This window comes from Palaemon carinicauda, chromosome 40 (genome assembly GCF_036898095.1).
Source record: "Palaemon carinicauda isolate YSFRI2023 chromosome 40, ASM3689809v2, whole genome shotgun sequence".
Classification (NCBI taxonomy): domain Eukaryota; kingdom Metazoa; phylum Arthropoda; class Malacostraca; order Decapoda; family Palaemonidae; genus Palaemon; species Palaemon carinicauda.
The window spans coordinates 18515609-18543427 of record NC_090764.1 but is presented as its reverse complement, the minus strand read 5'-3'; the positions used below and the strand labels follow the sequence as shown (position 1 = coordinate 18543427).

Genomic DNA, 27819 nt, shown 5'->3' with positions numbered 1-27819 from the left:
AAGTAATCACGTGGGAGCACAAGGTGAACGGTCGGGATAAACGAGAGAGAGCGGCGAGATGTTATCTACGCCGCGACCAGAAGCTTAGCCCAATGGTTGGAGAGCGTGGTCACCCGCGTGACCTTGGTCGCTCCTGGGCGTGTATCCCTTCGCCCTGGAACGCCCTTGAGAGGCAGCGGAGAGGGGGGCAACTACGGAAAATTATTGGTCGGTGATTGAGAGATCCCCAGGCTCTCCTAAGAAAGTAGTTCAAGGTAAGTATTCTGTGTTGGAACAAACAGGCATTTAATTGTGACATTTCTAAAAATCTCTCTAAATAAGCATTGCCACTCGCGTAAGGCTAACCATGCACACACAAAAGTAAACTACTCCCTTTTATGTTTAGGAATTTGGTGAATCTCATAAATACCACACAAAATTAAACTGCAATAACTACACAACTTGAAAAATTCAGGATGTAACAAAAGTACATATCATATGAAAAAGTTTATTCTAAAGACCTGGAATAAAATTATTTCATACTCGTATTTTTTTCAACTTTTGCTAACAAAGCCATAAACAAGACTAGTGCTGGTACAGCATGAACATATAGCTTAGAAATGGATGAATTTTCGTTTAAAGTTCAGAATAAAATGTCGTTTACTGCGTTATGAAACTGATAAATAGTTCCCAGGCAGTGCTAAGCTTGTGGAATAAAGCTGAACCACCTTTTAGTGCCTAAATTGAGGGAAATTTTAATCTCAATTAAAAAAATGGATTTCTTCCTTTACTGCAGAATAATGATGTCAGGGCTGAAGAGACAAAAGATGAAATACTGTTTTATTTCGTACAAATGGAGGTAACACTAGAGTAAATCATTTTAACAACATTTAACTTTAAAATCAAAGGTCAAGTTTTTCACTTGCAACATAGCTTAAAATATAAGGAATGCCTTAAAAATTTCCTAACATAACATGACCAGGACCAATAATCAAGTACAATTCAACAAAAAATGAGCCACAGATTGTGTACACTATTTCCCTAAAGAAAATTGGATATGCATACAAGTTTAGCAAAGAAAGGCACTCTCTACATAATACAGCCAATTAATTCCTTTTTTCAATTTTCGTTATTTACAAAAAACCTGAGGAAATATCTTGACAAATTCCCAAAATGTTTACAGATGTCAATACAGTACAGTACAATAATACACTTTAGAAGTGGATTCATTTACATAAGTTTACTGTGAATAGAAAAAAAATCTGTATATTTATATATATTTATATATATAGAATGCTTAAATACTTTAGATTTTAAGCAAGAGGACAGTTTTGTACAAGGCAGTGGGGATTCAACAGCCTGCACCACTATATCGCACATCACTCGCTCTGACTCCCGAGTCTGTCGCCTCCGTCACGTAACTGGCCAAAGTCATTTGTTAAATAGCACGTTTTAATGGTGCATTCTGCGGTGGGGTGAGACCCTAATCAACTAAACCAATCAATTCTGTTATAATAAATAAAAATTCTTATTTAAAGCCAATAATTGTGTAACATTAAGAATTGATCGTCTTAGTTTATTAAGACGAAACCCCTGGGGAGCCAGCCTTACTCCTGGTGGGGGTGATGGGGGTGATGTTGAGCAGACGAGTGACTTGCAGTCTCCAGCTTTATGGACTGTTGGTGATGGCCGGTATGCACCATTACCTGTCCGTGGCTCACTGAGGCTTGGCTTGCATGAACGGATATTGTCGACTGCTGCATTACCAGATTTTCTTGACCACCACTCTGATCAGTCATGTGAGCCTGTGACACAACCACCTGTCCATCTAACGCTGCCACTTGCTGCTCAAGCTCATCTCCTATGGCATCTGTGAGGATCACTTGATCGGCGGTGACTTGCGAGATAACTTGACCGGTAGTTGGGTCGATTGTGACGATATGAGCTCCTTGCAAGAGGTCTGGAGAGACATCCTGAGCTAACACAACCTGCGTCACCCCCTCCGGTAAGTTGAGCTGACCGCCCAACACACCAGCCACTTGCTGTAAAACCATTTGGCCCTCTGTAACATCCATGGTCTCCACTTGTGTGACTTGGCCAGCTTGACTGACTTGTACTTGTGGCGGAGGGTGAGCTTTTTGTTCATGGGGTACAAAATGATGAGACACAAGAGGCACGCGTTCATTCATGATGTCGTCCATCATTTCCTCGACACTCTTTCCAGCAGTATAAAACTCCTCCATTTGCTCCATTGTTACTTTCCACTCGATCAGTCGCCAAAGATTATATTTAAGAACTTCATACTGTCCTTGCCCATAATCTTCAATCATTTTGACTCCATAATGTTGCAGCACTTTTCCCAAGACAATTGACACATGTTCTTCCAACAAGCCACAACTCAGCAGCAAATCGTGGTTAAAGAGTTTTTCTAACAACCGTCGACACTTCATATCAAGAGTATCAGCCATTATGGTTTCGGGTTCCCTAGGATGGTGAGAAGGTGCAACTGAAGAAGAAACTCGGGTACTAGTTTCTTGCTTGCATTGCACATTACTTGGCATTGGACCATCTTTACTTTGAGGTAAAAGACCGGCTAATTTATTCATGTTCAGTTTCACTCCGGAGCTATACAACGACCCAGAAACAGTGGTGGTCATGGGCGTTATATCTCGCGTCACAATTGTTATAGGCTGGTGAGCTGTATATGTAGTTACAGTTGGAATAGTAGTACCTGCTGTACTAACAGAAATAGAAGAACCGGGCATATTGTCCTCTTCATTTTCTTCGTCGTCGTCATCATCATCCCATTCTGATCGTAGTGCAGCAATTTCTGGATTTTCAGTTTCCATTACAGCTGGTGGTGGCATTGGCGCTTCATCTATTTTGGTCACCCTAGGCATTGCGCATTTATTAGAGCCACGTCCTGGTTTTACATCAGCAGAGAAAATGGCCTTGTTTTGATGCACTGCCTCAATGTGACGATGTAATTTACCTTCAAATCTGAACTCTCTTCCACATAACTTACAGGAGTATGTTGGTATGCAAAATGACATTAACTCAACAGGTGGGGACACTATGCTATCAGCTTTAGAAGTCGCCACAAAGAAGTCCTGTTTTGACTGTGATTTATTTCCAAGGGGATTAGCTGTAATGTCAACGGGATATGTTCCAACACGATTAACCACTTTCATTTTGGGTTCATCACTCTCATTCTTTTTAACAGTCTCTAGTTTAACTCTTTGCCCCTCTGAAAGATAGTTTGTGAACTTTTCTTTTATTCTTTGCAATTCTTCTTCAGAGTCCTGATTAATCCAAGGTTTTTCAGAAGACTTAACTAAAGGCTTTGGAGAATTTTTCATACTTAAAATATTTGGTTTAGCCGATGAAACTACTGCATTTCCTTGACCATCAGGTACTGGTAAATTTTTCTTAGCAGATACTGCTTCCGAATTTTCATTATCTTTCAGTTTTACTTTAATCTTTGTCTGTAGTTTGGAATTGGGTTTTGGAGAAGGCAAACAAGTTTCACAGTTTTTCATATTACAAACAAAATCTTTACCATGCTGCTTTTTGGCCATTCGCTTCCCGCGTCCCTCCGTTTCCACATCATCTGCACTTATCACCTTACTATCTTCTGTTTCCATTGCTTCTGCTTCCTCAGCATCTCCAACCTCATTAGCACTGTCTTTTCCCTCTGCAGTAGCATTTAAGATACTCATCATCATGCTCTTCCGAATAAAACGAAGTTCAGCTGCTCCTGTTAATCCGTAAGAATATTTTTTTCCACGAGAACCTCGTCCCCTCCCTCTAGGTTTTCCTCTACCTCTGCCACGTGATAATGGTGCAGAGAATTGGAAAGGAATCGTCATTTCCTCACATGCTTTTTCATTGGCCGTAACACCGTCTTGTGACTGCTCTTCGAGTTCCTCTGAATTAATGGCCATTAGCTCTTCGGAAGCTGCTTCAGGTTTGTTAATTGGCTCACTCTCGATAATTTCCATTCTTCTTTCCTCTTCTTGAGAACTGTTGTCTTCATTTTCAGGCTCTGGTTCTCTGACATCGAGACCTTGTTTAGTCATGGATGAAACAACCTCTTGCAAAAATATTGCATGTTGGTCATTTGCACTTTCTGTTTCTTCCAACACAGCCTCCCTCGTATTCACTACCGGCTTCGGTTGAGCACCTTGAACAATGGCGTCAAAAGCAGCATCTTGAACCGGATCTGATGCCATATCACTTGTTCCTGTAACTGTGAATATCTTCTTATCTTCGGGACTTTTCATCTCCTCAGGATCATCTTCATCTTCGTCTGAACTATAATTACGATCCATTCCTTCATCAAAGATGTCGTTTTCATACATGTCGTCATCTGCTGGACGAGGAGTAGGGGGTGCAGAGACTTGGGTACTAGCAGACACCTGGCCCTGATACATTCGGGGAATGATGACATGGCCCCCAGCCTCGTCAGTCTGTGTAGAGGCTGAACACATAACTTTCTTCCCCCGTCTAGCCTTAACTGGCCGGCTGTTGATTGCATCTCTAGGTGCTTTGAAGACTTGTGGAGCAAGACCAGTTTGCTTCATCTCCCCATCAAGAAGATTACTCACAGTGGGAAGTTTATCAATGATGCTTCCTTCGGCTACAGCCCCGTGATTCCACTGAACGTGTCTCTCATAATCACTTAAACGAATAAATGCTCGAGTACAGTGTTCACATTTGAACATTCTAGGTCCAAGTTTCTTGGTAAAGTGTTCATCAGTAACTTTGGTATGACGCTTAATATGAGTAATGAGATGGTTCTTCTGTGTGAAACACTTACTACACAAATGACATTTAAATGGTTTTTCTCCCCTATGAATACGCAAGTGAATGTTTAAAGCTCCAACTGTTAAAAATGCTTTATGACACACGTCACAATAAACGCACTTACTCTTGTCGTGCAAACGCATGTGAACCTTGACGCAGTCTTGCCGACTGAACCTCTGATGACACACGGGGCACTCAAACTGCTTTTCAATGCCGTGTATAACCAGATGACCCTGCAGGTGAACCTTCCGAGCAAACGACTTCGGACAATGAGGGCACTGAAAGGGTTTCATATCCGAATGAATAGCCATGTGCTGAACCAATGTCTTCCCTGTCATCATAACTTTATGACAGATTTCGCAGGCAACAGGAACCTCTAATGCCTGGTTACTACCAGTGACTTGGTTTGCAGTTGTTGTTTCTTGTTTAATTGTAGCAGTCCCTCTTCCTCTTCCCCTTCCGCGAGTTGGAGGCTTAGAGTTGCGCATTAAATCTTGTGGGGAGAAGATAATTGTTCCAGGTGGAGGGATCATTCCCCCGATTGAAGAAAACTGATTAATTGATGCAAATTCCTGTAAAGATAAAAAAAACATTAAAATATGACACTGAGTACAGTATATGTAAAAGTGAGAAATTAAAAATGAGGAAAATGAAAGCAATCATTCTAAGAAATTTTGTTTCCAGATACAAACCTACTACTGTACTTAACAATAGTGAATTTCAACAGGGAAAAGGATATTACATCAGTTCAAATTTGAATTACAAAACAGAAATTTGTGTAGCAGTATAAACAGGCAAAGCATACTCCTCAAGAGTGAGTTTCTTTTTTAAACAATCATAAACATGTTTATTTAGATTTTAAAAGTAATTTGCTTATTCCCTAGCTCTACAAACCTAAGTCATTTGAAATAAGGAATGTCTGCAGCAGAGCTGAATTGGCCGTTGAAATTGTTAACGAGGTAGTTAATGACAGGTGAGAAGCCCTACCAACTTTCATGTCAAAGACACTACCTTTTACCTTCGGCTCAGGACTGCGAAGAGTGGTTGAGGTGGGAGGCTTAGATTTGTACGTAGCAGGTTGGCCAGGGCACTAGCCACTCTTTGAGATACTGCCACTAGAGTGTTATTGGGTCCTTTGTTTGGCCAGACAGTACTACATTGGATCCCTTTCTCTGGTTACAATTAATTTTGCCTTTGCCCACACATACACCGAATAGTCTGGCCTATTCTTTCCCCATTCTTCTCTGTCCTCATACACCTGACAACACTGAGATTACTGAATAATTCTTCTTCGCTCAAGAGGTTAACTCCTCGTCATCTACGCCTATTGACGCAAAGGGCCTCAAATGATGATGAGTTAACTTCTTAAGCGAAGAATTATTCAGTAATTTCAGCGTTGTTAGGTGTAACTACTGCACTGTAATTGTTCATTGGCTACTTTCCTCTTGGTAAGGGTAGAAGAGACTTTTTTGCTATTATAAGCAGCTCTCCTAGGAGGACACTCCAAAATCAAACCATTGTTCTTAGTCTTGGATAGTGCCATAGCCTCTGTACCATGGCCTTCCACTGTCCCGGATTAGAATTCTCTTGCTTGAGGGTACACTCAGGCACACTGTTCAATCATTTCTTTTCCTCTTGTTTTTTAGAAGTTTTTATAGTTTATATATGGAAGATCTAACTTAATGTTGTTACTGTTCTTTAAATATTTTGGTTGTTTATTAGTTCTCTTGTAGTTTATTTCCTTTCCTAACTGGGCCATCTTTCCCTCTTTGAGTCCTTGGGTTCATGTTACATTAGTTACCCCTAGCATCTTGCTTTTCCAACTAGGGTTATAGCTTAGCTTGTAACAATAATAACAATAACAATGATAATAACTACGAAAAATACAAATTACTTTGTTATCTGTTCCTAGGGTAGGAGTCACCATAGAATCAAACTGATTGGTAATTTTCTTCCCTGGAATATGCCGTGTATAACCAGATGCCCCTGTAGGTGAACCTTCCGAGCAAACGACTTCGGACAATGAGGGCACTGAAAGGGTTTCATATCAGAATGAATAGCCATGTGCTGAACCAATGTCTTCCCTGTCATCATAACTTTATGACAGATTTCACAGGCAACAGGAACCTCTAATGCCTGGTTACAAGAGGGCCAGGAAGATAACTAGCAACATTCTACCAGCATATCATAGGGATGAGTAGGCTGATAGAGGCTGACATGTACAGTACTATACTCGGTTATGAACCTAGTATACTTCATCAATGAAGGAATCTTTCTCCACCAAAAGGGAAACACATTCTGGCATGGTGACCAATAGGTTGGTATTCATTCCAACCCCCTGCTCCTTGTTAACCCTTTAACCCCCAGGCTATTTGGAAATTTCCAACCCTTAACCCCCAGGGGGTTATTTTTTTCCCAGCACATTTTGCAGTATATTTTTTTTAAATTGCTCTAACAGCCTTAATTTTTGTCATAGAGAGGTCACGTTGGTCTCATTCTCTTGGAGAATGCCTGAATTTTCTCAAAAAATTATCAAAAATATGAAAAAAAAAATGTAAATAGCAGTTTTTTGCAAGGACGTACCGGTACGTCCATGGGGGTAAAGGGATGGCTTTTGTGAAACGTACCAGTACGTCCTTTGGGGGTAAAAGGGTTAAGGGAGGATGAGGAAGATCCACTTTCTTACAAATTCAGTCTAATAAGAATGGTGCTCAAAAGTGTAGCTTTCCGAGAATCAATTTCAGATCCTGCATGTGACTGTTCTTTGGAGTCTACAGTGGGACAAATAACCCCGAACATAGCGGTACCTGGTACCTCAACGCACTCGATGGTCGAAACTTATATTCATGATTGTTTCCTGAGGCCAGAGAGATGGTGTTCTTAACCCTTTTACCCCCAGGCTATTTGGAAATTTCCAACCCTTAACCCCCAGGGGGTTATTTTTTTCCCAGCACATTTTGCAGTATATTTTTTTTAAATTGCTCTAACAGCCTTAATTTTTGTCATAGAGAGGTCACGTTGGTCTCATTCTCTTGGAAAATGCCTGAATTTTCTCAAAAAATTATCAAAAATATGAAAAAAAAAAAATTTTATAGCAAATTTTTGCAAGGACGTACTGGTACGTCCATGGGGGTAAAGGGATGGCTTTTGTGAAACGTACCAGTACGTCCTTTGGGGGTAAAAGGGTTAAGGGAGGATGAGGAAGATCCACTTTCTTACAAATTCAGTCTAATAAGAATGGTGCTCAAAAGTGCAGCTTTCCAAGAATCAATTTCAGATCCTGCATGTAACTGTTCTTTGGAGTCTAAAGTGGGACAAATAACCCCGAACATAGTGGTACCTGGTACTTCAACGCACTCGATGGTCGAAACTTATACTCGTGATTGTTTCCTGAGGCCAGAGAGATGGTGTTCTTAACCCTTTTACCCCCAGGCTATTTGGAAAATTCCAACCCTTAACCCCCAGGGGGTTATTTTTTTCCCAGCACATTTTGCAATATATTTTCTTTAAATTGCTCTAACAGGCTTAATTTTTGTCATAGAGAGGTCAGGTTGGTCTCATTCTCTTGGAAAATGCCTGAATTTTTGCAAAAAAATTATCAAAAATATGAAAAAAAAAAATTTTTATAGCATTTTTTGCAAGGACGTACCGGTACGTCCATGGGGGTAAAGGGATGGCTTTTGTGAAACGTACCAGTACGTCCTTTGCGGGTAAAAGGGTTAAACACCTTTTTCTTTGTTCTGCCAGTGTTAAGGAAGAGTATCTGACACTCAAGTATGAGATATCAAGTCATCTTCAGATAGCACTGCAGATCACGGGAACAAAAGTAAGTCTCTTGATTAACACCCGACGCTTCATGTATAAGAGGGATGGAGGTCTCGACCCTGGGTCGTGTTGAAGGGTTCCAGGTTTTGGTCACAAATTCTGTCACAAACCAAAGAGATCACCTTCCAACTTTCAGAGTGGGTTAGTACGAGACCGTCCGTGCAACTTGTCAACGCTACAGCAGGGAAAAGGACAGTCTTGAGAGTTGGATGTCTGTCTAATGTCCTCCTCAAAGGCTCGTATGGGGCATACATAAGAGCCTTGAGAACACAAGTAATACCCCACTCTAGGGGCCTGAGGTCCTTGAGTGAGCAACACTAGTCAAATCTTTAAAGAGGTAATTCTAAGTGATTATAAACAAATCTTTTATCTAAGCTGGATATGCTAACCGATCAGGATACCACTCGGTTTAACCATGATCTTCTAAGACCTAACATGGTCAACACCCTGTTGATCACCTAGCACATGAAACTGCATCAGGGCAGGGGCATAGATGTCCAGATGATCCCTTGGGTGTTGTTTTAATACTGCCCATGGATCTGGAATGGGTAACAGAGCAACCAGAGCTTCCTGTTTAGCCGAGTGGCAAACCGAACAAATCCCCGGTGATCACCACAAGGCAAGAAGCCTTTCTGCTATGCAAGGATGTAGTAGTATGACTTTAAAACCTGCCAAATGGCAACAGCATATCTGCTAGTACATTCCTATTCCACAAAATATATCTGGTTGACAGTTCTATGGGGATTTGCCTCCCAGACGTACAACTGCTTTGTAGATTTGCAAAGAAGTGGGGAAAACGTGCCTCATTACTCATCAACACTACGGAGTGCTTACTTGGAAAGTTTGATGTATAGCATCTCTAAAACATCAATGCAAATGCATTACTTCTGCTAACCACACACAAGAGCCAACCAGGTGATCCAAGTATGCTCAACACAACCCATGCTTTGACACATCTGAGAACGGCTGTATGTCTGGAGGCACAGAGTCGAGAGGCTGTCCCCTGGTGAGGATTTCTTCGTCAAGCCACCAGGTAAAATCATTCTGCAAGGTAAAAGCTTCCAGCCATATTGGAGCGCAGTAATCATCTAACTCCAATAACCATGAGAAAATACCCTAATGCAGATACGAGTTCTCCATGCTCCCAAAGGATACTCTCCTGGACTAAGCTTCAGCTATCGCCGAACTCGATTAGGAAAGCAAAGAGCTGAATAGTTTCTACGATAGTCTTTGATGCTGCCAATAATGTCGCAGATGAAGATTTAGCATGCCCTGAACGGATGGCTATGATATGCTCAGAATATGGAAATATTTGCAAAGAATCATGCTCCTAAAAGCATAGAATGAGTTTGTTTGGGTTTCTGGTTTAATCATTAACCAATGAGTGTTCACTTCACTCACATGAAAATTCCTGCTTCGTTTCATCATTAATAAAAAGTCAAAATCAACCATCCAAACTGAAAATAAAAAGAAAAGATTAAATTCACGTAACGGCAATCGCCACCTGTCTATAACTACCTAGCTTACGATTTGCAAAGCAGTTCCATCTCCGCAAAATAACTTTTCTATTTTAAAGAATGAAAGGTTTTTATATGCACAGGAAAAAGTAGCTTACTAATCATAACAGCCTTTTCATTCCTTACACAAGAAAATGTAAGTTAAGCATGGCCTAAGGTCCACAGATATAAAATTCAAAATAATCATAACTTGACAAAACAGGAACCACAAGAACCCAAGGAAGAATGTTCGTGGGTGAAGCAAACAAAAAAGAATCTTACGTTGACTGACCCTTAAGGAATTTGGGATCTCTTAACAGTAATTGTCCTATGATGAAGTTTTCAGGCATAGCCTAATTCAAGATCATTGAAACAGGGAACCTTAAAAAAAGCTCCAACTCTAATTTACCTGAACAAAAAACTTCATGAAAAAAAGTGTCTCACTGCATTACTAAATACAGTAATACAAGGTACCTTGGAGATCAAAAGCCCCTGAACTCAAACAATACGGTGATCGAACAACATTTTAAAACTTTTCTTGGGCCGGAGATTGAAAATTTGAAAGAACCTGTATGGGTGAGACAATCAGCCAAGGCGAAGAAAGAGTGCGAGACCGAGGCGACTGACCCAGATTAAGCGTGGCTCTCAACAAGTTCAGATCCGCAAACCATTTACGTTACTGTTTTTGCTGTCATCCATACAATGATTCCTAAAAAGGTTACTATTAGTAACAGTGATAAGTCAAAGAAGAGGGTTTCAAGAACAAATAGAGAACTAAGAAAGAAGACAATTGAAATGACAAAAAGATCTGTCCACATGACTGACATTTCTAAAGAGTGTGGTATACTGAAATAAGCAATCAGCAATAGTTTAAAAAATTAAGAAGCCATTAATGAAGCTAAAGTAGCCATATAATTGTCATATCTATCTAAACAGAGGTGTAAGACCCTCAAGGAAGTTGTGAAATTGTTATTGACACACATTAATAGAAAAACTGGTGGGCGAGATAATTTAAGAGACAATTATATGTGAAAAGGCAAAGAAAATACATAAGACATTTAAAACACCCCAGGAAAAAATTATGATGCAGATTCTAGCAGGATTTTTAGGGCTATCTGAGGCTGGTTTGACAAAATCTATAGAGGAAAGTGACGTCCATGGTGTTGTAAGGCGAAGCTGATAACTAGCCATAAGACTTTTAGCGAGGTATAATCACCCACCACTAGTTAGCAATGGGAGGGCATGGGAAGGCTGCCAGTACAGAAAAAGCACCACATAAGAAACAAGTCTTGGAACTTTAAAACCTATGGTAACATGAACAGCTATACAGTAGTTATCAAAAAGTTTCAACAGCAACAAAACTGACTTCTTTTAGTCAAAAATACCCAGGATTCGTATCATCCAGAAAGAGAAGGCTTTGGCTGGGCATAAAATTGTGAAAGATAAGCTAACTCCGTAGCGGGGGAATGTAAGAAGGTACTTCAAGGTCAAGCACCTTTTTGTTTACCATTTAAAAACCAAATATGAACATAAAGGACAATTTATACATGATGTAGAGGTCTAACAATAAAGCCTGCCCAATAAGGCGAATCTTCATTGAGCAAAGGCAGAAAGAGCGTAGACCCTGTGTGAAAAATTATCTACAACAGAAACAGTTGCCACGAAGGCCTTGGGGCCTGACTGTATACAGTAGATATTTTTGTCAGATCTTTGACCCTGAAGGACTTGATGCTGGTTATTCACTAGAATCTAAAAAGGTTATGCCAAAATTTCAGCGAAGATTCTCGGAAGGCCTAGAAAAAACTTACCTTGGTTCTCAATAGTTTTGTCCAACCATCTTACATACTTTTGGACCATATTTCTAGAAAGGATCAACTTGATGACTGTCTTTCTTCTGGCTTTAGCATATTTAAAACCAGTCATATGGGGTAACTCCTACCAGGTATTGGGAACCAAAAGTTATTTTCTGACACAACTGACTTTGTAGCCATAATGCAAACATCACATAGCCAGGAGCTATCAATAGAGTAGCACCTTATAGCTTTCTCCCCTCATACAGAAGGAAAAGTTTTTTTTTTTTTTCACCCAAACTGAGGGATCTATCACTTTCCTAAACAAAGCAAGTACGGTATTTCAAAAAAGTGAGTTCTTATTGACTCACAATAGTCATCGTAAAAATAGATGGCAGTATAATGACCAGTAAAGCTGCACAAATTAATGTTCATCCTTGAGATCAGGACACTTTCTTTCCAAGATTTAAACAAAGACAAATTGGACAGCAATATTAAAATAATCCTCAAAGGTGTGGACAACCAAGTTAAATTCCCTTACTGGGTCAAACCCGGTAGCAGTCTGCAAAGCAATGGGAGAAGAGCCTCCAACTTCTGATGGTGTGTGGCAATCACTAAGGAAACCCTACACTCCACCAAATATTGAAAAGCCCGCAGACATATATCCAAGGGCTCCTAGCTCTTGAAGGATGATCCCCGGGGATCAAGCCAGGGGCATGAGCCCAAAAGCAGAGGTAGCAATCAAATATCAACGAAAAAACGAAAGAAGTGGAAGACTTCCTTTTTCCTTTTGGGTGTTGCCAAGACAGACATCAAGAGAAGGCTTATCCCTCTTACTCCTTTCATGCCATACGCCTGCCACCGTAAAGGAGGCCACAACCTACACTCAGCACATGGGGACGATTGTGAACACAATAATGGCCCCTACAAGATACACTGAATGTGTGGATCTACAGCTGGTTTAGCTATAAACAGGTTACAACTTCCACCCTTTCCCTGCCAAAAATGATTCTTCTTCACATCCACAATGAAAGAAAAAGATCAAAACAGCATGTTTGTAATCGTAGGGACCAAAGACAAAAGGGATGAGCTGCCGACCAATAGCGGGCGGGGCTGCTCGCTCACACTCATCCCCTATCCTTGGTTACCTCGTTAACAAATTTAAGGGTGGTTCCAGCTCCACTGAAGACATGTTCCCCTATTTTAAAGGACAAAAGGTTTGTATATGCATAGGAACAAATATTGCTAACAATCAATAATAAAGGAACCTATTGTCTCTCAGATTCAAATATACAAAACACACATCTCTTACATCATCCTGTCCAGAAGGTGGAGGCTCTGTCAGAGCAGGGCCAGTATCAATAATGTGTCCAAGTGTGCCAGTTGAATGGATGATGTCGTGCATTTTCTTGGCCATTTCTTCATCCTGGGGCCCGTCCAACATCATTACATTTACGTTCACTTCATCCCCCCCCATCCCCATCACTTCTATAGATGAAGACGCCATTTTCTGCAAAGAAAGACAATATTATAATAAAGGTAAAGTAATGACAAAAAATTGGTAGAGATATCTGTGAAATAAATAAGCAACAATCTACTAATATTGTACTGTACAAAACTCCGTCTACTATAAAGAATTAATTTACGAACCTTGAAGGTATGAGCAACAATAACCATCAATATCTTTATTGAAAAAAATACAAGTCCTAACTGAAAACCAAAATAAAAAAACAATACATATTCTGCCTTTCTAGCCAAGGAAAGGTTAAGTCAAACATCTATACAGGGTAGAAACTTGGATGATGGTTAAAAACTAACTTGTGCACTAGCCACTCCTTCAACGACCAACTTTACTTTATTTACAGAATTTTCACACTTTTGGAATCAAATTATGAAATTTCATCCAAAATTTAATTAGATCTTCTTCATCCTTGGTGAGTGTCATAACATACAGCTCTAACCATTTAATTACCATGTCTTTAACCCTTTTACCCCCAGGCTATTTGGAAATTTCCAACCCTTAACCCCCAGGGGGTTATTTTTTTCCCAGCACATTTTGCAGTATATTTTTTCTAAATTGCTCTAACAGCCTTAAGTTTTGTCATAGAGAGGTTAGGTTGGTCTCATTCTCTTGGAAAATGCCTGAATTTTCTCAAAACATTTTTTATAGCATTTTTTTGCAAGGACGTACCGGTACGTCCATGGGGGTAAAGGGATGGCTTTTGTGAAACGTACCAGTACGTACTTTGGGGGTAAAAGGGCTAACTATGTTTACTCAGAGACCAAAATTTAATTGGATCTTTGAAGCATACATTTCACAATCTCAGGTAAAAACATGCTGTATCATATTATAGCCCAGCTTTCATAATAAAATTTCCAGTTATGACCGCGTCCTGCTATTTTAAGCACCAAATCTCTTCAAAAGTTAACAAAATCCTTAGCCTTGGAATTAAAACTGAAGATCATAATGAAGTTTATTTCTATGAATCTTACTTGATGTTAACATTGCTTCATCTCCAGAAGCCCAGTTTAATCGCAGCATACCTGTAAAATTTTAAAATGTTCCCATTTTCTTTCTCTTTAATAATTACACGACCTTAACCCTTTTACCCCCAGGCTATTTGGAAATTTCCAACCCTTAACCCCCAGGGGGTTATTTTTTTCCCCAGCACATTTTGCAGTATATTTTTTTTAAATTGCTCTAACAGCCTTAGTTTTTGTCATAGAGAGGTCAGGTTGGTCTCATTCTCTTGGAAAATGCCTGAATTTTCTCAAAAAATTATCAAAAATATGAAAAATGTTATTTTTATTAATAAAATAAATTTTTGAATATACTTACCCGATAATCATGTAGCTGTCAACTCCGTTGCCCGACAGAATTCTATGGAGGGATACGCCAGCTATCACAATACTAGAAGGGGGTGTATTTACCAGCGCCACCTGTGGCCAGGTACTCAAGTACTTCTTGTTGACACCTCCTCAATTATTCCTCGGTCCACTGGTTCTCTATGGGGAGGAAGGGAGGGTCGATTAAATCATGATTATCGGGTAAGTATATTCAAAAATTTATTTTATTAATAAAAATAACATTTTTCAATATTAAACTTACCCGATAATCATGTAGCTGATTCACACCCAGGGGGGTGGGTGAAAACCAGTGTACAAGATTAAAGGATAGCTAAGTATCCCATATTTCATATAATCAGTTATCCACAATAACAATGAAATAATAAGTACCTGGTAAGGAAGTCGACTTGAACCGTTACTCTGCCTTTAATAAGATCGTCTTCCTTACTGAATCAACTCAAAGGTGCTAAAGTATACAGGGCTGCAACCCATACTAAAGGACCTCATCACAACCTTTAACCTTGGCGCTTCTCAAGAAAGAATTGACCACCCGCCAAATCAACAAGGATGTGGAAGGCTTCTTAGCCGACCGTACAACCCATAAAAAGTATTCAAGAGAAAGGTTAAAAAGTTATGGGATTATGGGAATGTAGTGGCTGAGCCCTCGCCTACTACTGCATTCGTTGCTACGAATAGACCCAGGGTGTAGCAGTACTCGTAAAGAGACTGGACATCTTTGAGATAGAATGATGCGAACACTGACTTGTTTCTCCAATAGGTTGCATCCATAACACTCTGCAGAGAACGGTTCTGTTTGAAGGCCACTGAAGTAGCCACAGCTCTCACTTCATGTGTCCTTACCTTCAGCAAAGCAAGGTCTTCTTCCTTCAGATGAGAATTTGCTTCTCTAATCAGAAGCCTGATGTAGTAAGAAACTGAGTTCTTAGACATTGGTAGAGAAGGCTTCTTGATAGCACACCATAAGGCTTCTGATTGTCCTCGTAATGGTTTTGACCTTTAGATAGTACTTAAGAGCTCTAACTGGGCAAAGTACTCTCTCCAGTTCGTTCCCCACCATGTTGGACAGGCTTGGGATCTCGAACGACTTAGGCCAAGGACGGGAAGGAAGCTCGTTTTTAGCCAAAAAACCGAGCTGTAAGGAACATGTAGCCGTTTCAGATGTGAAACCTATGTTCCTGCTGAAGGCGTGGATCTCACTTACTCTTTTACCTGTTGCTAAGCACACGAGGAAAAGAGTTTTTTAATGTGAGGTCCTTAAAAGAGGCTGATTGGAGCGGTTCAAATCCTGATGACATTAGGAACCTTAGGACCACGTCTAGATTCCAGCCTGGAGTGGACAACCGACGTTCCTTTGAGGTCTCAAAAGACCTAAGGAGGTCCTGTAGATCTTTGTTGGAGGAAAGATCCAAGCCTCTGTGGCGGAAAAACGCTGCCAACAAACTTCTGTAACCCTTGATCGTAGGAGCTGATAGGGAGCTTACGTTCCTTAGATGTAACAGGAAGTCAGCAATCTGGGTTACATTGGTACTGGTTGAGGAAAACTGCATTGGCCTTGCACCAGCTTCGGAAGACTTCCCATAAAGACTGATAGACTCTGAGAGTGGATGTCGTCCTTGCTCTGGCAATCGCTCTGGCTGCCTCCTTCGAAAAGCCTCTAGCTCTTGAGAGTCTTTCGATAGTCTGAAGGCAGTCAGACGAAGAGCGTGGAGGTTGGGAGTACCTTCTTTACGTGAGGTTGACGCAGAAGGTCCACTCTAGGAGGAAGAGTCCTGGGAACGTCGACCAGCCATTGCAGTACCTCAGTGAAACATTCTCTCGCGGGCCAGAGGGGAGCAACCAACGTCAGCCGTGTCCCTTTGTGAGAGGCGAACTTCTGAAGTACCCTGTTGACAATCTTGAACGGCGGGAATGCATACAGGTTGAGATGGGACCAATCCAGCAGAAAGGCATCCACGCGAACTGCTGCTGGGTCTGGAATCGGAGAACAAAACAAGAGGAGCCTCTTGGTCATCGAGGTAGCGAATAGATCTATGGTTGGCTGATCCCACAGGGCCCAAAGTCTGCTGCAAACATTCTTGTGAAGGGTCCACTCTGTGGGGAAGACCTGACCCTTCCGGCTGAGGCGATCTGCCATGACATTCATATCGCCCTGAATGAGCCTCGTTACCAGCGTGAGCTTTCGATCTTTTGACCAAATGAGGAGGTCCCTTGCGATCTCGAACAACTTCCTCGAATGAGTCCCTCCCTGCTTGGAGATGTAAGCCAAGGCTGTGGTGTAGTCGGAGTTCACCTCCACCACCTTGTTAAGCTGGAGGGACTTGAAGTTTATCAAGGCCAAATGAACTGCCAACAACTCTTTGCAATAGATGTGAAGTGTCCTTTGCTCCTGATTCCATGTTCCCGAGCATTCCTGTCCGTCCAGTGTCGCACCCCAGCCCGTGTCCGATGCGTCCGAGAAGAGACGGTGGTCGGAGGACTGAACAGCCAATGGTAGACCTTCCTTGAGAAGAATGCTGTTCTTCCACCACGTTAGAGTAGACCTCATCTCTTCGGAAACAGGAACTGAGCCCGTCTCTAGCGTCATGTCCTTTATCCAGTGAGCAGCTAGATGATACTGAAGGGGGCGGAGGTGGAGTCTCCCTAACTCGATGAACAGGGCCAGCGATGAAAGTGTCCCTGTTAGACTCATCCACTGCCTGACTAAGCATCGGTTCCTTCTCAGCATGCTCTGGATGCATTCTAGGGCTTGGAAGATCCTTGGGGCCGACGGACAAGTCCGAAAAGCTCGACTCTGAAGATCCATACCCAAGGAGACAATGGTCTGGGATGGAACGAGCTGAGACTCCTCAAAATTGACCAGGAGGCCCAGTTCCTTGGTCAGATCCATAGTCCATTTGAAAATCTCCAGACAGCGACGACTTGAGGGAGCTCTTAAAAGCCAGTCGTCTGACGGAGCCGGACACAAGATCATGATACTGCTGCACAGTCTGTAAACTGTCAATCATGGGCAAGCGAGGAAGTACAGTGACAACCCGAATCTGTCTAGACTGTCTGGGTCGTACAGACAACTCCTTAACGGGTTGCTGAGGTTGCCCACTGCGTCACAACAAGTCCCTTCTGTTGGTTGTTGAACGTCTTCCCCGTGACACATTGACTCCGTAAACAAAAAATCCTCTAACAAGGACTAAGCTTGGACTGCATGTCATGCAACACAGCTCAAGGTCTATGGAAGCAGGTGTGGTAACAGACGGGATTAGCGGCTGAAGTGTAACCATTACCTTCCCTGTAAGCATGTTATGCTTAAATAAAAGTCCATAAGAGGTTATGCAGCTAAAGGCTCCCTCCAAATGACAGAGTCCTCAAGGGAATATCAGAAGGAGGGAGAAAAGAACTTTCTCATCTACAGGGACCTTATCCTAGAAAAGCTAAGTTCTCTGAGTGAGGGTTCACTGGTGCAAAGCAGCAGACTAGAAGGCAACGTTATGAAACTGCTTGACAGTCTAGTGAGTTGGCAACAACCCAAGATGTGTTGAGAAGCATGCGGTAAGGTATGCAGAGCATGATGTATGCAGAGTATGCTGTATGCAGAGCATGCTGAATGCAGAGCATGCTGTATGCAGAGCATGTTGTATGCAGAGCATGCTGAATGCAGAGCATGCTGAATGCTGAGCATGTAGGAAGTAGAGCCTGCTGTAAGCAGAGCCTGCTGAAAGGAAAGCAGAGCGTGTGCATGGCGTTTAACATTTCTCAGAAATTCCATGACCAGTGCTAGAGTGCTTAAAGCATGCTTGCATGGGGTTTAAACCATGGTATGCTGAACAGCAGAGTCAGAACGAGCTGGAACAACAACAGAGGTTTCCTCAACTTGAGGGAAAACCTGAGGTTCAGACTGCATAGGCTGAACAACAGACGGAGCAGAAGGCAGGTGCAAGGGTGAAGGAGGTTGACTCCTAGCAAGAGTTGCACCCAAGGATTGTACCAGCTAAGCGGAGGACGGAGGCGGAGTAGTCCGTTCCTGTTCCTGAGAGATGAGTGGAGCATGAGAAGGTTGAGGCTGCGCAGAACAAGGTAAAGTTCTAGCAAGCTGAGGCTCCTGAGGCGCAAGTGCATGGTGTAGATGAGCTTGCCTAGATGAGGGTTGAACTCGGTGCAGCGCTGGTTGAGCAGACAGACTCACGGAGGGGAGAGGTTGTTGTACCCCAACCGAGAGTTGCACCACTGGAGGAGCAGCAAGGGGAGGAGGAGGAAGAGTGTAACTCTCCTGATCCCAAAGCAAGGGTTGCCTTAAAGAAGGCTGAGGCTGAACAACACTGTGAACAGCAAACTCCGAAAGTGGTTCAACATCGTACGCCTGGCAGATGGAGCTGCGACTGGGTGCAGCGAGTGCAGGCGGGTGCAGCACAGGCTGAACGGGTGCAGGAGGTTGGTGCACCACCGGTGCAGGCGGGTGCAGCATAGGCTGAACGGGTGCAGGAGGTTGGTGCACCACCAGTGCAGGCGGGTGCAGCACAGGCTGAACGGGTGCAGGAGGTTGGTGCACCACCGGTGCAGGCGGGTGCAGCACAGGCTGAACGGGTGCAGGAGGTTGGTGCACCACAGGTGCAGGAGGTGCAACACTCTCAGCACGACACTCACGCATCAAGTCCGAAAGCTGTGCTTGCATGGACTGTAGTGGAGTCCACAACATCATACGCCTGGCAGATGGTACTGTGATCAGGCGGAGCGAGTGTAGGAGGAGGGAGTGTAGGCGGAGGCGGTGGAGCAACACTCTCAGCCCGACACTCACTCATCAAGTCCGAAAGCTGTGCTTGCATGGACTGTAGTAGAGTTCACAACATCGTACGCCTGGCAGATGGTGCTGCGACCAGGCGGAGCAGGTGCAGGCTGGGCGAGCACAGGCGGAGCAGGTGCAGGCTGGGCGAGCACAGGTGCAGCGAGAACAGGTGGAGGGAGTGCAGGCGGTGCAACACTCTCAGCCCGACACTCACGCATCAAGACCGAAAGTTGTGACTGTATGGACTGCAGTAGAGTTAACTTGGGGTCGGCAGACACTAAGTTCTGCTGAGGTAAAGCCTTAACAGCAGAGATCTGTTGTGGCAGAACCTTACTCCTCTTAGTCGGAGTGTAATCAACTGATGACTTAGGAGAGTCAGAGCTAACTCAACGACTGCATTCGGGTTGTGAACTTTAACTTCGTACGTCTGGCATAGGTCTGGACTTAACGTTTAAGAAGTCTTGAGACCTGAGACCAGCGTTACTCTGCCTTTATTTTCTCCCCTAATCTCTTCTGCAGACGAGCAAAATAAGGGCTCAATCGTCTGCGGGTGGGAGTGACGGTCTCGGTAAGACACGCCCACAACCACCGAGAATACTTCTGTGCGCCGATCAAGGCCTGCTGAACCCTTATGCCCTTCGACATTGCTTCTCCCCTGGGCTTGGGAGCTTGCAAGAGGTCCCGGACTGGGAGGACGACTGGCGCGCACAAAAGTACCCTCACGCACTAATCACTTATCACTTTGATTTCTGTTTGCACTTATTTCACTGAACTCGAAACTTAAGTGGTTTGTACCTGAAATACGCAATTCTATCCTTTCTCAAAGTTAGTAATTGCGAAAACAGAATTACAATGTAACAGAAAAATCTAATGAAAGATAAATCAGTGGTTGGAAAGAGACTAAACACTAGATCACTCTAGAAACGTTTAGTTTCTTCCCCTAAAGAGACTAGGGAGAAGAGCAAAAATCGATAATGACGTTACTCGTACGCCTGGCAGGCTTGAATGAAACGTTTATCCTCTTTCTCCCTCCGTCTCTATCTCTCTCTCTCTCTCTCTCTCTCTCTTGACTTAGAACCTGAGAGCAGAGCCCAATCATATATATCGTTAAAACATATTATTGTTAAAGGAAAAAACTGAAAAGTTCCTTTATTAGGATCAAAACCATTAAGTTAAGAAAGAATGAACAAAACGCTAGACACGGTTACTCTTACTGCAACGTGAAACCGTGAACATTCTTTCTCTATCGTAACGATAGAGTGCAAGTTGAACGTTCTGAACGTCAACAACTGCAGAGACAAAACAAAACGTTAGTTCAGCTTTGAAAACAGTACGAGACTGTCAAAGAAAATCTTTCAAACTCTGTGGCGGAAATAGCATAATATGTTAACAGGTAAAACCGAAATGACGGGCTCAAAGTTTATTAACTTCGGTAAAAGACCGCCTACTATTAGGAAGGTCGAATATAAACAAATATAAAAATTAATTTTAATGAGTTTATAATAAAAGGAAGTTAATCGAAGAGGCCTATAAGAGGCGGAGAGATATAAAATAAATCTATAACTTTGTTAAGCAAAATTAAGAAAGAGAGTCTATACTCTCTTAGACACCAACACTTCCGTCTAAGGGAAGGGTCGGCCATTGAAAGGTGAACGAGAGTTCATACTCTCTCGTCACCATAATTAAACAAATTAATTCCAAAAGCTAACTAAGCTAATATAGAAGTTTTCCAGTAAAGCGACAGCCGAAATCAAAGAGAAATACTTCACCAAAGTCGTGAAAATACTCCAAGAACATAAGCGTATCCCAGAACGTCTTGCCGGAAGCACGACAGAGGAATAATTGAGGAGGTGTCAACAAGAAGTACTTGAGTACCTGGCCACAGGTGGCGCTGGTAAATACACCCCCTTCTAGTATTGTGATAGCTGGCGTATCCCTCCATAGAATTCTGTCGGGCAACGGAGTTGACAGCTACATGATTATCGGGTAAGTTTAATATTGAAAAAAAAATTCTTTATAGCATTTTTTGGCAAGGACGTACCGGTACGTCCATGGGGGTAAAGGGATGGCTTTTGTGAAACGTACCAGTACGTCCTTTGGGGGTAAAAGGGTCAACAAGGAAATAGAACTCTTTAATGGTAAGGGGGGAAAACCCAGGTTGCTGCCTTTGTTAACCGTCTTCCAGGCATCTACGTTGACTGGCCATGATCACATTTAGATTATTTACTATTTCAAAGGAAGAGGTGCCTGAAACCAGTTCCAGTATCATCCAAAGAGATACTCACCAGAACGATAACTGGGCAAGCTCAAACCCCCACTGTGGTGCCCAACCACAGCAGTATCCTCAGTAGGTAAACAGGTTAAACTCTCAAGTCTCGGGATGGGAACATTCTTCTGCCATGCGAATACAGGGCGAACGCATTACCACTAATAGACTAGCCAGGAGGCTGTTTCATTACTGCACTAAAATCCGTTTCCCTTGGTTTAGTTAACCCTTTTACCCCCAGGCTATTTGGAACTTTCCAACCATTAATCTTCAGGGGCTAGTTTTTTGTCAAGCACATTTTGCAGTATATTTTTTTTAAATTGCTCTAACAGCCTTAATTTTCGTCATAGAGAGGTCAGGTTGGTCTCATTCTCTTGGAAAATGCCTGAAATTTCTCAAAAAATTATCAAAAATATTAAAAAAAAATGTAAATACTGTATGTTTTTGGCAAGGACGTACCGGTACGTCCATGGGGGTAAAGGGATGAGTTTTGTGAAACGTACCAGTACGTCCTTTGGGGGTAAAGGGATGAGTTTTGTGAAACGTACCAGTACGTCCTTTGGGGGTAAAAGGGTTAACAATCATTGCCTGAAATGTGCACAGGAATTATTTCTGGTAGATCACATTCTCTTTGTGTATCTTGTTGGGGGCAATTTAAATAATCGTTGTGAAGAGTATGTTTCACTCTCAGTGCCTCTCATGGATAAATGTTCCAATGGTCATCAATCACATTAAGTTGTAGATGCAATAGGAAACTTACTGTTGATTCACGGGATAAAATGGGGATGACAGACGATATTGACGTGCCTCCATATTTATGCGAGGCTTAACTTCAACCATTTTTTGATAGTGGTGAGCTTGATAATCTCTCAACATCACTTGGTTCCTTTGATAAAACTTTAGAAATATAGTGAATCCTCCTTTAATCCAGGTTATTCTGGTCATTCTCAAACTATGTCCAAACCTAACCCGAACTCTCATAGTCATTCTAATAATAATGAGTTTCATTCAGTAAAGGTTCTGAACTTCGCTGCACTATAGAGATCTGAAAGTCTAACAAAGAGCTTGAAATTTTTACATACTGTACATAGTTCCTTCTGCAACCAAACCGTTACAATTCCACAATCCTAATCGATCTATGAGACCACTAGATTGTGAGGCAGATGATCGAGCAGATTGTACTGATCCTAAAATCCCTCCTCTTGCTAAAGTACAGTAACCTAAGTGCTTCTCACCCTAAAAGTAAAAACTCTCATATTACTTATGTGAATGTTGGATATCGTATAATTCCCTCAAATTCTGAAGAGGTGAATGAAGTTTCAATTAATATGGCTTCTTTTCATCGTGTTTCAGATGGCAGCCTTCGCATGCAAGCTCAGCCACTAGCTCATCTCACTATAATTTTGATGGGGTTAATCTAGACTAGTACATTCAAAGATAATATGCTCTTGCAGCTACTCTGTTTAGTTGTTTTTCATCTCAAAGAAATTTGCTGGTCATCAGGATTTGGATTAATTCTAGATGATTTGACTTGCTTGGATAAAGCAGCATCAGCATTATCAGCCTTTAAGTGTGTGATTAAGAAAAGAGAACAGTTATGTTATGGTAGGTTCTGTATCAGAGGCAAAAAGATTAAAATTTTCTAAGGTAGGTTTCCAGATACAGGTCAGATTATCCAGCTCAGATGGGCCAACAAGGAAGCCCATCTATCTAAGAGATAGTATAACACAATTCTGTTACACTAGAAGTTCCAGAATAATTGCCAACCAAACTTGAAAACCTTATAGTAAAACAGTATGATGGTCTGTCAATGACTCAAAGGTGTATCAGTTCAAGTGACTATTTCAGGCTCAGAGCAGCACCCAAGGTGTTCACGAGAATTATGGCCCCCTTTGCAAAATGGTTAAGGTTACTGGGAGTACATATTCTTTTGTACCTAGAAGCTTACCTAATTTTAGGCAATTTATTGAAGATGAACTTCACTAATACGACGCAAAGGGAGAAAAGCAATGCCACATTATCCCAATTCAGGCTAGTTTAAGTAGACTAAAACAATCAAAGACCATGTTAATTTTAAATTGTTTTAAAAACACAAAACCAACTATGATTTCAAACGACTGGTCTCCAGTCTCCTATGGCCTTCTCTACCAGGAAAAGCCAACAGGACAACACAAGAGAATCCTCTTTTATGACTTTCAGAAGGTCCTCTTACAACATCTCTTGGAACTCGAAAATAGTTTGGAAATTGGTTCAGTGTGAAAGGGAAAGTTTTCGCTAAAAGCTGGAAATTGATAACCCTCCCTAAGGAAGTGGACCATGCTTGCAGAACAGTTGAGGAACTTCCATCTCGGTGACTTCTTCCTTTGATATTTCCTTTATCTACTCTCTTGGCCCCACCCTAAGAGGATGACTGCAACGGCATAGCCGAGTCTTGACCCTTAGTAAAAGTAGCTGAAGAATAATGAGGATCTAGTCAGGATCTCACAGAGAGTGAAACTATGCTTGAACTTGACTGAATGATGGAATCTGATGCATCGGTTCAACCATGACTCTGCGACTGCTTTGGCCCTACTCTAAGAGAAGGGTGAAGAGGTTTCTAGTACAGATACATTCTCCATAGACTACTGTAGGTTGATACCTCTGGCAAAGAGACAACAGAAGGCATCCTATCTTTTAAGAGCCATGTTTGTCAACAGATTGACACACTGGTAGCCTATAAGAGTAAGGTTAACCTCCTTACTCACAACATCAATAATCTTCAGCATTTTGCTTTGGCCTCTTCTGAGAACACACCAGAAGAGGCTAGGTTCATCTTTGCTACTAACCAATGGGACAGCCACAACCCAGCCAGGAGAAAAGTTAGGGCAACCCACTCAATGGTTCCTGTTTTGCAAGATAATAACCGGAGTTCATTTATAAATAGACTTGAATCAAGGAGAGGAACTAACCTACATTGTTCAGAGATGGTGATGAAAGGGTAATAGTTCTGGGACCCACCCTAAACAAACTCTAGTTACACTAAATTTGGAAATTTTTACTATAAGAACTAATGGAAAGTGTAGGTAGTTGGGTCCCCGAAATGTTGTCCGCCAAAATACTTGCCAACACGGCTAATGCACGTAGGGCAACAAGTACCACTTACCAGAACAAGAGGAGCAAAGAAATAATGTTAAACTGCGAGCAAAACAAGCCACAGCAGAGCAAATAGCAGTAAATAGAAAACTATAGCCAATATTTTAGCGAAGCAGATTTGCACCGACTCCCAGCGGTGCCCTCTTAGCTCGGAAAAGTTTCCTGATCACTGATTGGTGGGACAATATAATTCTAATCAATCAGCGATCAGGAAACTTTTCCGAGCTAAAAGGGCACCGCTGCGAGTCGGTGCAAATCTGCCTCCCTAAAAGAAATGGACTATAGTATTAGTTCAGTGGACCTACACACACGCAATTCAGTGTGAGCGATGACAGACAAGGTTAGGATGGATTCTCATTTTATGGGCTCTCGGTAGGGCTGGTAAATCAACGATCTACACATGTAAACAACTATTTGCAACTTTTAACTGTATAAAGTTCTTTAGAAAAATTTTATCATTTTAAAGCATCTAGACATAAGATCATTCACTATCTTTTCGCCCAAAATTAATTGGTGGGTTAATAAGACACTTCCTGATTCTCCACAGTTATACGAGTATTGTGAAAAATATCATTTGGGTTTCATTAGCTAAATACCAGCATTATTTCATTGGTCAATATACCAACATTATTTCCTTATTAAGACACCCATAGTGTTTACTTAATAAGGATAATACCATTATTTCCTTACGATACAACAGTTTCTTCTCAGGCCTATATTCAAGCATTATGTCTTTGACTACACCATAGTTGGCGCAGAGATTCAAGGCGAAATAAGCCCCACCCATTGATGTCATCTTAACTAATAATACTGTGTCCCTAAAATAAGCCACACTCCCTGATAACATCATGGTCAGTCATTTCGTGTCCCTGTAATAAGCCCCACCCCCCTTATGACATCCTAACCAATCACGTTGTCTCCTGCGGCACAGCTCTAAATTTTTAAGGAGATGTATTGTGACTGCCGCTAATGTGGGAGACGACGCAATTGACTAAGACGTGATAAGGGGGTGGGGCTTATTTCGCCCGGAACTTTTGCTGCGACTATAGGATACATATGTTGCCAACGTTATATATTCAATAAAGATCCCAGCATTATTTCTTTGGCTAGAATACTAGCATTACCCCCTCAAACACAAGGCTTCTAGAAATGTTCACCTAGGACCTCATTCCTAACCTAACCTTAGGCCAAATCATACCTAGTTGTAACAAATTAGGATTTGGCTTAAGCTGCTAATATGATGTAGTTTAAAGTAGTTAATGTTTTTATTATAATTATGGACGGGATAAGCTTTTCCATAAAAAAACAGACATTTACTATATAAAAAGCCCGTGTTCTCCTAGTTACTTAGCCTAAACCCAACCTAAAACACAGCTTGAAAGATAATACTCCTGTATATATTAGGGTACCCTAATAGGGCGTAGTATTTTTTTGGAATTTTACCAATGTAGGCTAGTGTAGCCCTTAGAAAGTGAGCTAGATAAAATAAGTAGAGCCTTTATAATAGACGATTTTGTCTATATTATATAAGATGGGCCTATCTTCCACTAGGTAAAAAACAAAATCTATTTTATTGATATTAGATGGCCAAGCCCTACATAGCAGATACGGTTTCCCTTACAGCTGCTAAAAACATTAGCAGGCCTTAGTATAGTGTTCCTTGCCAGGGGTGGATTTAAACAAGAAATGTTGAGATAAACTTTCAATATACGTATGGGTGACATATAAATCTTAATTTCCTAAAAAATTATGTTCTAAATAACCAATCAATCGAGAAAGACTGAAACATACTGTTATTATTACTAGCCAAACTACAACCCTAGCTGGAAAAGCAAAATGCTATAAGCCCAAGGGCTCCAGTAGGGAAAAATAGCCTAGAGTGGATTGGAAATAAGGAAATAAATAAATGATAAGAACAAATTACTAATAAATGTTAGAATAATATATATCTCAATTTTATTACGTTACGCAGGCTACAGACGGGTTCCAATGAATCAAAATGTTTGCTTATTATCACATTTCCACCCATTCATAAGGATTAAGTATAATAAAAAACCAACACGTAACATATACAAACCATAGAAAACGAAGTTATTCCCCTTTCCTTAACACTTCCTTATTTTACTTGCATTCCCCGTGAATTTCTGGGTTGTGGCAATGGAAGCCATTTTCTTTCTTTATCGCCTCCGTTCTCCCCCGCTGTCTCGGATTTCACGGTCCCGACGCCTTATTTAGCCTATTTAGCCCTTATTTTCCATGATTAAAAGCTTCCACGTGTACCCAGGATGATGACAGTGATCTGGATAGAATATTCTACGGGGCATTTGCACTAAAACAGGTCACTTTTCTCACTTAAAACTCATATCAATTCCCATTCTCGAAATGAAAAATTTCTCTCTCTCTCTCTCTCTGGCCTTCATTTCCCGTTCTCCATAAATCGGAAAATTAAGGTAAACAAACAGACAATAACAATCACACACAGGTGTGGCAGACTGGCCGATGTGTCCGTCACACAAAACGACTGCCTAGACCAGTCGTTTGATACATATAGAACTCAGGAGATCGATAAAATAGAACGACTTAATACGACATTTTTGGTCAGGCGTCAATCAAAGCAGGACCCTCTCACTCTCTCTCTCTCTCCCCCCTTTTAACATTTCCCATTTTCACCCCAAAAAATAAAGAGAACGGTTGCGTATCTTCGTTCAAAATCTGGCATATACTCACCGACGAGAGCTCCTCGATGCTATCCTCGGCAAGAGGTCGATCTAAGGAGGATATATCCTCGAAAAAGTGGGAAAATAGATCATCACACACCAAACACAAGCGAAAACTGGAATGCTCTTACAGCCACCACGGGCCGTCTCGTGCAGCGCGAGATTC

The 27819-nt window shown here is 41.7% G+C and overlaps 1 protein-coding gene across 2 annotated transcripts; it reads right to left on the bottom strand.

The window, feature by feature from the left end:
* Positions 1 to 473: 473 nt before the first annotated feature.
* On the bottom strand, positions 474 to 27819 carry LOC137631572 (uncharacterized). Of its 2 annotated transcripts, none has more exons than XM_068363394.1 (3): positions 27664 to 27819; positions 13209 to 13406; positions 474 to 5357 (listed from the first exon to the last, which is right to left on the bottom strand). In XM_068363394.1, exons 2-3 carry the CDS (start codon positions 13401 to 13403, stop codon positions 1587 to 1589), a joined length of 3966 nt encoding a protein of 1321 aa, XP_068219495.1. In that variant the 5' UTR covers positions 13404 to 13406; positions 27664 to 27819; the 3' UTR covers positions 474 to 1586. The 2 variants fall into 2 exon arrangements, with proteins under 2 accessions (XP_068219495.1, XP_068219494.1); XM_068363393.1 differs by lacking the exon at positions 27664 to 27819 and adding an exon at positions 27014 to 27570.